Source organism: Pelophylax lessonae, assembly GCF_965119305.1.
Source record: "Pelophylax lessonae genome assembly, chromosome: 2".
In the NCBI taxonomy this organism is placed as follows: domain Eukaryota; kingdom Metazoa; phylum Chordata; class Amphibia; order Anura; family Ranidae; genus Pelophylax; species Pelophylax lessonae.
Window position 1 is genome coordinate 295,235,881 of NC_138769.1, and position 11,900 is coordinate 295,247,780.

At 43.1% G+C, this 11,900-nt stretch overlaps 2 protein-coding genes and 1 long non-coding RNA gene across 3 annotated transcripts in view; all 3 read left to right on the forward strand.

The window, feature by feature from the left end:
• Nucleotides 1-4,701, forward strand: part of LOC309548068 (hydrocephalus-inducing protein homolog) — a gene marked incomplete at its 3' end in the record, with an annotated part of 44,353 nt that extends 39,652 nt beyond the window's left edge. The window contains exon 18 of the mRNA XM_082248037.1: nucleotides 4,451-4,701. Within this exon, the coding sequence (XP_082104163.1) occupies nucleotides 4,451-4,701 (251 nt within the window). The remainder of the gene's footprint in view (nucleotides 1-4,450) is intronic.
• Nucleotides 4,702-6,274: 1,573 nt separating this feature from the next.
• LOC309546895 lies at nucleotides 6,275-7,279 on the forward strand. Its single transcript, XR_014224946.1, has 3 exons — nucleotides 6,275-6,352; nucleotides 6,754-6,853; nucleotides 7,042-7,279. It is a non-coding gene; the product is annotated as an uncharacterized lncRNA (long non-coding RNA).
• A 43-nt stretch (nucleotides 7,280-7,322) lies between these two features.
• LOC309548069 (hydrocephalus-inducing protein homolog) lies at nucleotides 7,323-11,668 on the forward strand (the record flags this gene model as incomplete). Its single annotated transcript, XM_082248038.1, has 6 exons — nucleotides 7,323-7,335; nucleotides 7,439-7,581; nucleotides 7,660-7,872; nucleotides 9,410-9,570; nucleotides 9,912-9,997; nucleotides 11,520-11,668. The coding sequence occupies 6 exons, from the start codon at nucleotides 7,323-7,325 to the stop codon at nucleotides 11,666-11,668; spliced, it is 765 nt and encodes a 254-aa protein (XP_082104164.1).
• Between the last annotated feature and the right edge of the window lie 232 nt (nucleotides 11,669-11,900).

Consider the following 11,900-nt stretch of genomic DNA (forward strand, 5'->3'; position numbering starts at 1 on the left):
TTCAACATTCTTAAGACGCCTCTCTCTGCAATCCATAAATGTTTTCCACAAAACTTTGAGAACCTTTGTTCCAAGTAGGGACTCTTGACATCCCTCTGTGACTTGAGTTGCCTCTCCATACAGCTGTACACAATCATTGACTTTTTGTTGTAAAAGGGAATGATCTTCCTTCTTGAGCTTTGCTTGCTCTAAGATGCTGTGCAGAGGATTTTCCAATTGAGACAACAGGCTGTCACACATTTCTTCAAAGTGACCCCTGTTCCTTTTCCCAGAGATATCAATATCATTCAAACATTTCATATTCATAGGCAGATCTGAAGCATTTGCACTCATCAACTTCTTAAACTTTTCGCCCTCCTGAGCGAGTCGCAGTAAAGGCCTACTATTTGATTTGATATTCAGTTTATATTTCTTGCCAAACTCTTCACAGAAGAAGCCAACCAGAACATCATCAACTTTCCTTCCACCAACATAGGGGTCAAAGGCAACAACACAGTTGAACCCAGCGATCTGGGTGGTATCCATTATAGACCTCCTCTCTGCATCAGTGAAGAAGCATGGAACTGCAACACATTCTTTTACAGGTTTCTTCAATGCACTTTCTGCTGAACTATTTGACCGCTCAAGGTCACCTAGTTCTTTTTCTCTATCTGAATTCCACATGGAATGCATCTCAAGATCACGATCAAACTTCTGCCACCCGTCTTTCACCAGTTTCATTTTAGAAATATTCTCTGAAAGGCACTTGAAATTCATTTGCTTCACGTTTTCACCAACAGCCTTAGTTTTCTCCACTAGGTGGCGTTTGCTTTTTCCTCCCAGATTTATATCACTTGCTTTAGTTTTCTCCGCTTTAGTTTTCTCCACTAGGTTTTCAGCCTGAACTGAGAAATCATCACATTTCTTACACAACTCCTTTATTTGCTGAAGTTCTAATGATACATTTTCCAATGCTTGAAGTTTTTGAAGGAACGGTTTATTCCAAAGGGGTGATTCAAGCCACGTGTCATCACATTTCTGAGGCTCACTCAGGACAGACCCCAAAACACTGATCCTTTTAAAAACTGCATCAGGCACACTATCCCCTCTTTGGGACAGATCCTCTGTTGCCTGGAATTCCTCTTCCAGTTCCTGCAACGGAATCTTCATCTCTTCTACTTGCTGTTCTAAGGCTCGTTTAGACTTTTCTAGCTCCTGAACGCTTTTCACAACATCATCCTTGGAGCTGACCAATTCTTCCATTTCTGTACGCAGCTGTTTGTTAACACTTTCTAGTTCAGCCTTACACTCTAGAACTTCCTCCAAAGAGCGAGCCAAGAACAGGGCTTTGCTCTCGTTATCACGCGCCTCCGTTTTTGCACGGTCGCGTTCTTCTGCATATTTTGCAGACACAGTCTTCTCTTCACCAAGCATCTGATCAAACTTCTTTTTCACATCTTCAACACACTGTAATGAACCAACGCTTTCTTCCATGCGTTTTTTCATATCCGCTATCTGAGCTTGCAATGTTGCGACTTGCTCTGATAGGTTTTTCTTTGCTTCCGCCTCCTCTTTTAATTGTTCCAGGAAGCCATTTTTCTCATCTTCCATTTGTTTGAGCTTTGTGCTAAAACTCAGCCTTTGACACCTCTCTTCCTGTAAGAGTTCCTGCGTGTCTTGCAGCTGCGATTCCAAGATAGAAAAATCTTCCGCAATTTCTCTAGATTTGCTGTCTGCTTGAGAAAGCTGATTTGTAACATTGTCCAACTCAACCTGCAGTCGGTTTGCCTTCTCTGACAGCTTAGCACACAATCGGTCACCTTCTGACACCTTGACTTGCGATTCCAGAAGCTGTGCCTCTACTTTTTCCCTCTTATGTTCACAATCTCCTTTTCCCTGCATAAGAGCCTTCACCTCATTGGCTAGCATCTGGGAATAAGAATGTAATTCTGCCACACAGGCTTCTTTCTCCTTTAACTGCTGCTGGACACGTTGGGCTTCCCCTTTCCAACTTTCACAGTCCGCACGCCATTCATCTACCACATTGCTCAAAGTAGTGAGCTCATACACAGTACTCAGTAATTTAGCCTCTCTTTCACTTTTCTCTTTGTCGCTGAGAGACAATGTCGCTTTCAGAGCAACATTCTGTTCCTGCGACTCCTGCAGGTCTATTTTTGTAGCTCCCAAAGACTGAAGACTTTTTTCCAGCTGATTACGCAACTCCAACATATCAGCCATACTTTGCTTCTGCAAAGTCTGAATTTCACTTTCCTTTTCCATGAGGATGGTATCTTTCTCCATTATAGTCTCTCTGCGTTTTTGCAACTCGACCAAAAGAAGAGCAGTGGATTCTTCCCACTGTGACACATGAGACTTGAGTAGTTCATTCGTTTCCTGCAAGTTTCTATGCTCCATTTTAAGCAATTCCAAGGCTTGTTCCTTTTCTTCCATTTTCCGTTGCAAGGCATCCAACTCAGCCCTGCACACATACTCGGTTTCCTCCAAACCGATGGCCTCCATTGGCTGCTGGCGTCTCTGTTTCCAGCCTGCCATGCTCTCTTGATGAGCCTTTTGTTGAGCTGCAAAGCTCTGCTGAAAATCCGCATTTGCCTGCTGTTGAGCTGCATTTGCTTGCTGTTGAGCTGCATTTGATATAATCAGATGTTTCAACATCTCCTCCATTTTGAGCTTACTTTTCATCTGAGCACACTGCGTCTCCATAGCAGTTTCATCAGTGTTGCTAGGGACAACAACCTTCCTCTTTAGTAGACTCTCTTTAGGCATGGATGGGGCTGGTTCAGACGGCAACATCCCCTCCATCCATAGAATCCGGTCTCTCATTTCATCTATCTTTGCATTTTTCAGGCGTTTGGACCGCCCCATCTTCAATAACTCCACAAACAAATTTTTCACAGTCCAGCAAACAATTTTCAGACCACTGTCTCTTCAACACATGTAGTTTTTCTCTCTCTTGCAGGATCTCTTTTCCTGCACACACAGTTTGTGCAGTCACTTGCACCAGACACAACAAAGTTCATCAAATAATTGCACTTCCTTGCAGGGATCTCTGCTTATGCCCACTGCATACCTCCACCATATGTGAGGGATTAGCTCGGTGGCGGGTGTGGATGACCCCTTGGGGGGTGCGTTTTCCCAGAGAGGTAGCCGACAAGTGCTTGCAAACAAACAGTGTGGTTTATTAAATGGTGTTTTCTTCACCAGGCTGTATGCAGCAAAACATCCAAAATAAAATAAAACAGAAAATAAATCCTTGCCTCTGTGGGCGGCTACCTTCTCACAACTGGAACCTGCCTAAGTGTCTGTCTCCAACCTACCGTCGGGCAGACTTCCTTGTCACATAGCGGACACTCAATAGTCCTTTTATAATAGCTTCACAGGGCAACACAGTCCTTTTGTTTCTTTCACATCAACAGTTCGTCTTCTCACCTTTGAGACGTATTCACCCTTGGTTACCGTCCCGGGCACACATCACTCCGGGGGGTCTTCTCCCAGGCCCACACATCCTGTCGGGAGGCACACGCTGACTGTCCTCCTGCTCCCAGCCCACATGGCTTCAGGATGCAGCTTCTGGAGGCAGCAAACAATAGGAATTTCTCTGAACAAATTATAGAGCCTTAACTCCCTCATTCTGAACAGGTGAAGGCCTTTCAACTTCCTGCTGGCTATCTCTGTAGCCAACACCCTAAATTAATTAATGGACTTTCTAAGTCAGGTGGAAATGTATCTCCTTCCTGTGACTACATTCCCAGATTTAGCTGACTTCCTGTTACAATATATATATATATATAATATATATTTTTTTTATTAATTTGGAGCACAACAGTCACTTTATATATTTCGGACAATCTTTCCTGGCTATTCATATATATATAGACATTCTACCTCTATCAATTTGGAGCACAGAAGTCACTTTAATATTTTGGATAATCCTTCCTGGTTATTTATATATATATATATTTCATTAATCTGGAGCACAGCAGTCACTTTATATATTTCGGACATTTTTCCTGGCTATTCATATATATATATATATATATATATATATATATATATATATATATAGACTTTTTTAGTGATTTTTTTTTTACTCTTCACTTACTGAATTGGTTTCGTTTTTATATATTTATGCTTTTTTCACTTTGCACTGATTTGCACAACCAATCAACTGATGGAATTTATTCTGATGCTTTTTGATAATTTGATGTTTTGATATTTTATCTTTACACTGGTAATACACACACCAGATATAGAGTATAGACATATTGGTATCTATAGTTCATAGCAAGCGCTGTATTTGATCTTTTCCTGAGATCATACATATCATACAGTATGTAGAGCTGCTAGCTTACAGAGTATCGACTCATTGTAAGATAGACAGGACCACTTTATATAAATGTGTACTTTAGTCATTGTTGTGCTCTGTATGATCCTCACTCCTTGTTCATTTCAGGATTTGTCACAGATGACATCGGCAGCATATTTGAGGAGCACAGGATCATTGGAGATGCCAGGATCCTCCAGTGTCTGCCGCCTTTGCAGTCCGGTGGAATTTACCTGAAAGACGAGAATCGCTTTCTGTTTTGGAACGTCATTGTAGGACAGACTTCCTGCGCCCGCTTTAAGATCATCAATAGCGGGAAAGTGGCCCGTGATGTGACCCTGAATGCCAAACCCATGTCCAGTAAGGTACAGAAGTTTTGAGTCGGTGATGGTAACATGAATTCCTCACCAATCACCTTTTATTGTTCTGATGGAACATGAATCTTATTGACTGCTTGAAGGTTAAATCACTTGGCACTGGCCTATTCAGTTATCCTGTATGTGGATGTAGGGAGGATCTTATGTCAGCACTGTATGGTAAACTGGCCACTCTTCTACCTCTAGTCCACGGCTCGGATCACTGACATCTTCGAAATCCAGCCATCGCGATGACGGTGCCGAGTCACAGTCATAGCTTTGTCACCGTGTTCTTCACCCCCCAGAGTATGCAGATGTACCAGTGCTTCTTTGAGGTGGCCGTGGAGGGGATGCCAAGGTATAAAGCAATCTGCCAAACATGCTTCATGTAGTATGAGGTAACATGGAGGATATGTCAGTAGAGCATAGTATTTCATCATATAATGCAACATGGAGAGTATGTCAGGCAGGAGAGCACAGTATGCTGTAGTATGAGAAATCATGGGGAATGTGTCAAGAGAGCACAGTATATTGTAGTATGAAACATCATGGATATGTCAGGAGATCACAGTATACTGTATTATACAACATCATGAAGAGTATGTTAGGAGATCACAGTATACTTTCGTATGAGACATCATGGAGAGTATGTCAGGAGATCACAGTATACTGTAGTATGAGACATCGTGGAGAGTATGTCAGTAGATCACAGTATACTGTAGTATACAACATCATGGAATGGAGAGTATGTTAGGAGATCCCAGTATACTGTAGTATGAGACATCGTGGAGAGTATGTTAGGAGATCACAGTATACTGTAGTATACACAATCATGGATAGTATGTCAGGAGATCACAGTATACTGTAGTATGAGACATCATGGAGAGTATGCCAGGATACAACAGTATTCTGTACAATGACACATCATGGAGAGTATGTTAGGAGATCTCACTATACTGTAGTATAAGACATCATGGTGAGTATGCCAGGAGACCACAGTATACTGTAATATGAGACCTCATGGAGCGTATGTCAGGAGAGCACAGTATATTGTAGTATGAGACAACATGGAAAGTATGTCAGGAAAGCACAGTGTATTGTAGTATGAGACATCATGGAGAGTATGTCAGGAGAGCACAATTATATTGTAATATAAGACAACACAAAGAGTATGTCAGGAGACCACAGTATACTGTAGTAGATGAAATGACCTGGAGGAAACCAGGATAAAACCATCCTGGCTTTAATCCAACATTAGCTTAGCCAAATTCCTCTGAAGACTCAGTTATATTAGAAACACAGACATAAGTTGTGGAGTGAAGGGTTTGTAATTGATTTGAGGATCTTCAATGGAAAAACCTAACGTGATGCTTCTTATCTCCCCCATAAGTCAGTATTGTGGCCATCTCAAATGTTATGAAATGTCATTGTGGGTTTGTGTCCTTGTCTTTTGTATGAACATTTATTTATTTTCTCCTTCTTTAGTGCTCTTTCCAAGTCCCAAAACTTGACCTTTGACATCTGTGGGGAGGGCAACCTTCCCTGGGTCACCATCTTACGCCCCATACTGCGCAACAAGCATGGAAACCCTGTCCTACTTTTCCAAAGACTTCTGATTGGTCAGAGCCACCAGCTCCCCCTTGTTTTAAAGAATGAAGGATCTATCCCAGCCCAGGTGACTGTCCTACCGTCAGCACTGTACACACACACTCTATTTGTAGTAATGTAATAGCTGGATATAAATTTTGTATTACACCTTGGGGTTGATTTGCTAAAACTGGAAAGTGCAAATCTGCATAGAAGCCAATCAGCTCCCAGTTTTATTTTTGTCAAAGCTTAATTGAACAAGCTAAACTTAGAAGCTGATTGGCTACCATACCCAGCTGCACCAGATTTTGCACTCTCCAATTTAGTAAATCAACCCCCTTATGTTATAGTGTCTTGCTGTGCAGCACAGCAATGATACACAGTGTGTTACAAAGTATGATACCCCTTTATAATACATTGTAATAGAGGAGAATCATCCTGGTGTCTTGTGTATGTATTCTATCAGTAACTGAATTTCTCCCCTGACAGCTGAACATTGACTTATTTGAATGTGGGCAAGTCTTCAATTTAAAACCAAAGCCCAACACACACTGCATCTACCCAGCCTGGGGTGAGGGAGGAGAGCCAGGTGAGAAACCATCAGCTACCCTAAATGTTGTGTATATTTGTGTGAAGTACAGCCATTCTGAGTGACTTGTGTATCAGTGTGAAGTATAGCCATCCTTAGTGCTGTGTGTATATCAGTGTGTGTGTGTGTGTGTGTGGGGGTGGGTTATAGAAGTTGTCTTTCATCTCATGTTCTCTTGTGGCCCATAGGGCGCCGGCCACATACCGCCTCACTGATCCTTCATCCAGGGGAAGTGGCAGAATTCGATGTGATCTTTTGTCCCACTGAGCCACTCCGATGTGAGTGCGCCTTGCAAATGTCGGTGCTGGACAATCAATATGAGAAGACCAGTGTACAACTAGTGGGGGAGGGTTACTTGGAAGACCTGACCCTCGACAATATCCACAGCCCGGGAGGACTGTTCACCCCTGAAGGACAGCTGGATGATGATGTGGAAGGTAAAGCTTCAATTGTGAATGAGTCATTAGGGATGGTGAAAGCCGGTATATCAGCTATCACATTGACATAAAGAAAGAGCCATGTGTGAGTGCCCACCATACCTTAGTGCCCTTTTTATAACTGTAATTTTCTGTGTTTATGTAACAGCCACCCGGACCGAGCACGTTGTTTTTGGGGACTGTCACATCGGTCAGCAATACCAGGTGACATTCACCATGACAAACCGCAGCCTTACGGACACCATGAGGTTTGAGTGGCCTCAGGAGGCTCCTCTGGACTTCTCCCCTCAGGTATGATATGAAGGTGTCACAGTGCGGTCACCTGCCATAGACATGAGATAAAGGAATCACTGTTTATCCTGCCCACAGGTTGGACATATCCATGCCGGCTGCACCAAGGATGTGACGCTCACTATGAAGTCTGATGTGGCTGTGATACTGGACAAGTCTCCGATGAAGTGCAGAGTGTGGCGGATCTCGTTCCCACTTCCCGTGGACCAGATTCCAGACTGGGATGACAGAATGAGGACAGTGAAGTGGGTGGATGGAGGGAAAGGAGTGCAGCGCCCAACCAAAAAGAAGGTGAGCTGGGAGAAACCAAAGTGAGCATCCATTCTGACAGTGACATGTTGGTGGGGAGAGACTTTATTCATGTCAAGATGTGAAGTTATCAGAGTTTATTGTACAGAGCCATTTTCACATCATGGAGCTTTAATAACCTTACTATCTGAGCTAAGGTTTGCAGGGGGACAGGGCAGAAGGCAGGGTTAGACAACAGCGAGGGACCAGAAAGAGAGCTGTAATATTGCCATAACACTGCATTGCTAGCTACAAACTGGATGACTTTAGTACAACTCTGATCAGCTGGGACTGTCTTGGGAAGGAGAAGCAGTGAGTAGAATTAACAACAGTGGTAGATTAATTTCCCACGGCTCTGCTTTCACCTAAGGCTTGATTCCTGCAGCTCAGTATTACTTACCTGCTTATTGTCAGCTAGCTATGCCGATTATGCTTTCTGCCGATATAATGATCTCATCAGCCTTTTAACCAGCACTGTCCAACTGTAAGAGCAAAGCGGCATATTAAATTGCAGTGGATGGCAAAAGCAGAAACAGTGTCCGCATGCATTGACGGCTTAACTATTATTGATGACACATACAGTATATATGCTTTCTGCTTGCTAAATGCCACTAACATTACTAGTGCTTGAATAACTAACAATCTCTCTCTCCTTGGATTCAGCTATAATGATGCATTCTTTCCCTTTGCATTTCAATGATACATTTTATGGATATTGAATTACTGCTTCACTACCTGAATAGGTCAACTAGCTTGAAAGTCAAATTTAAAGGAGTAATTTCCCAATTTTGATATCCTGTGATATCTGCATGTGGTATCTATATTCTACCATTGATGTTGGAATTGTGCGACAATCCTGTCTATTGCAGTTTATCTACATCAAGCCTATATGTTTTTTTGATTGCCATTATTAGCCATACTGGATTAAGCGCACTTATCCAACTACTGGATAAGATCCATGAGTAGCTACACTGATATTCCCTTATCACATTGGGTAACAATCCAGATTTTTTTAATAATCTTGTGGTATGTATGATGTATTAATGTTTGTCCTTTGGAAGGTTTAACCCGTAAGTGGATGACTATCCACATATATTTATAAAAATCTCAATAAACATTTTTGCATACTAAACTGCTTGGTAAACTATTGCCTACTATTAGACAGTCTGTCTTTTCAGCTGCCATTTTTTCTTAAATTTTACTTAGTCCCTAGGTAATTACCACACCTAAATGGTGTGTCAGTGAGTATCCAACCCCTCGATTGCCTGGTGGTTTTCACCTTTTTTCTTTAGACAACACCAACCACAGCAGTCATGTCAACTGTCCATCATACTGGAGAATCTCTGGTACCAGTGGGCAATAGGTTCCTTCCTGAGAGTATGGGAGCCAAACAGTCATAAATTGGGCAGTTCTGAGGGCAGCAGTGGATCTGTGATGGCAGGATGAATGACTGCATGTCTTTGGTCAGAGAAGTGCTTTGGTGTGGACAGCGGGGTTCCCTTGGAGCAGTACAACTTCAATAATAGACATCTGTCTGCAGGTGATAGAGACAGATCAGGAACCGGCACACACACTTCTGGATGATGGGTCTCGCCAGGTGGAGCTGTTGGTGAGCGCTGCTGTGGACTATGCTCAGTACAAGGCCAGTTCTGCGGACATCCATTTCCGAGATACTCTTCTGTATCAGACACTAGTGTACAAGTGAGTGCAGAGAGAAGCAGAGACCTTTAACAGGAACTGACTTCTTTCTTATCTGTGTGCAAAAACTGACCTTTTTCTATCTCTGTGTGCAGGAACTGACCTCCTCTCTCTATCTCTGTGTGCAGGAACTGACCTCCTCTCTCTATCTCTGTGTGCAAGAATTGACCTCTTTTCTATTTCTGCATGCAGGAACTGACCTCTTCTCTATATCTGTGTGCTGAAACTGACCTCCTCCCTATCTCTGTGTGCAGGAACTGACATCCTCTCTATCTTTGTGTGCAGGAACTGACCTCCTCTCTATCTATGTGTGCAGGAACTGACCTCCTTTTATCTGTGTTCAGGTTCCTCTTACAGAACAGTGGTTCTGTCCAGCTTGAGTTCTCCTGGCAGGTCCAGATGGAAGGACAGAGCAGAGCCATGGAGAAGGGTAAATGGACATTGTGAAACCTTGCATATTAAGCTGCTGGTGATGGGTGGTGCTGCATTGCTGTCTATATAATCGCATGACCATTATAAAGCTTACTCTTCTGAAGATTTTTACCTCCAAAGATGGCGATGTTGGTGGAGCTGGGGGTGACTTAATTATTTTGGTCAAGTGAGACCACCAACATGATGAACCGCCATTACCTGACTAGACAAAATATAAATGTGCTGTGAGGGAATTGCAGAGATTGCACAGAGATGTGGGATGTCTTGTGTAGAGACAACAGTGGGCAGCAGTGAGCTTCTCTAGGACCAGATAACAGCGTGTTCATTCTATTTTTACATCTCAATCAGAACATTTAACCAATTTCCATTATTGCAAGTTACAAAAGACAAATTAAAAAAATAATTTACCATTGGACTCCTCTATACTCCCTATCAACTGCTGGGATTATACTGAAACAGCCAGATAAAACCATATTGTCTGTCCATCTTCATTTATGAAGAACTTCCTGTATTGCCAACATCAACCAGACACAAACCTCCCTCCATTATTCTACAGCAGTGGTCTCCAAAATTACAGCCCGGGGGCCAGATGTGGTCATTTGCTTGCTTATATCTGACCCTTGAGGCACTATTTCATCCACTGATACCAATAATGGGGCATAACCCCCCCCCTCCACTGACACCAGTGAACGGGCACAATTCCTCCCACTGGCACCAATGAACGGCCACAATGCCTCCCAATGATGGGGCACAATTCCCACCATGATGGGACACAATTCCTCCTACTAACACCAATGATGGGGCACAATTCCTCTCAATGACACCAACAATGGGGCACAATTCTTCTCACTTGCACCATTGAATGGGCACAGTTCCTCCCAATGACACCAACAATGGGGCACAATTCCTCCCAATGACACCAATAATGGGGCACAATTTCTCCCAAGTTTTTACCCATAGACGTTGGGACCTTTTCGACGTCAAATGGCCACAGTCTGGCGCTCCCAAAGTCTGAAGGACAGTAAACTGGCCCTTTGTTTAAAATGTTTGGAGACCCCTGCTCTACAGGACAGGATCTGAACTGAGTCTTTGCGGTGAGACAACACAGACAGTTTCCTATTTCAGGCACCATGATAAATGAGGCCAATTCATTGTATAACACAGTGTTTCTCAACTTCAGTCCTCAGGGCATACTAACAGGCCAGATTTTAAGTATTACCTTGGGGAGATGCAAACTAGAATACTGCAATCACTGAGCATCAAAATATATCACCTGTGATATATTTCAGTTTTCTTGCAAACCTGGCCTGTTAGTGTGCCCTGAGGACCAGAGTTGAGAAACACTGGTATAACACACTCACTTTGCTGTAGATGGTCATATTCCTGTATGTACAGTATTATTGGCTGTAAGACAACACATATAGTTTATGTTTCAGACACCTTGATAAATGAGGTCCATTTATCGTATACCACACACACATTGTAGTATTTGGTCACATTCCTGTACGTATTGTTGGCAGATTCCCTGGGCAGTTCCAGCTGCACTTCCAACCACAGCCGTCCTTCCGGCGCCTTAGAGAGCGTGACGTCTATGCTGTCTATGGGAACAGATTCATCCCCGTTCTGCATTCAGCCAAACACTGGCTACATACCTACTGGGGACAGCTAGGAGTTTCTCATTAAGTTTTCTCCTGTCGGCAAATTTGAGGGTCATTTGATCTGCAGGTGAGGTGGTAATCTGTGAAACTGTTAGTGTTACATATGATGAAATGATTGACCCAGGATGACCTCACTTCCTTCTATCTTCCAGCATCCCTAATCTGCTCCCTGGGCAGCTGGAGCCACATCTCCTGGTCAGAGGCCGTAGCCTGCGGCCATACTGCCACTTCCAGTTGGAGGAC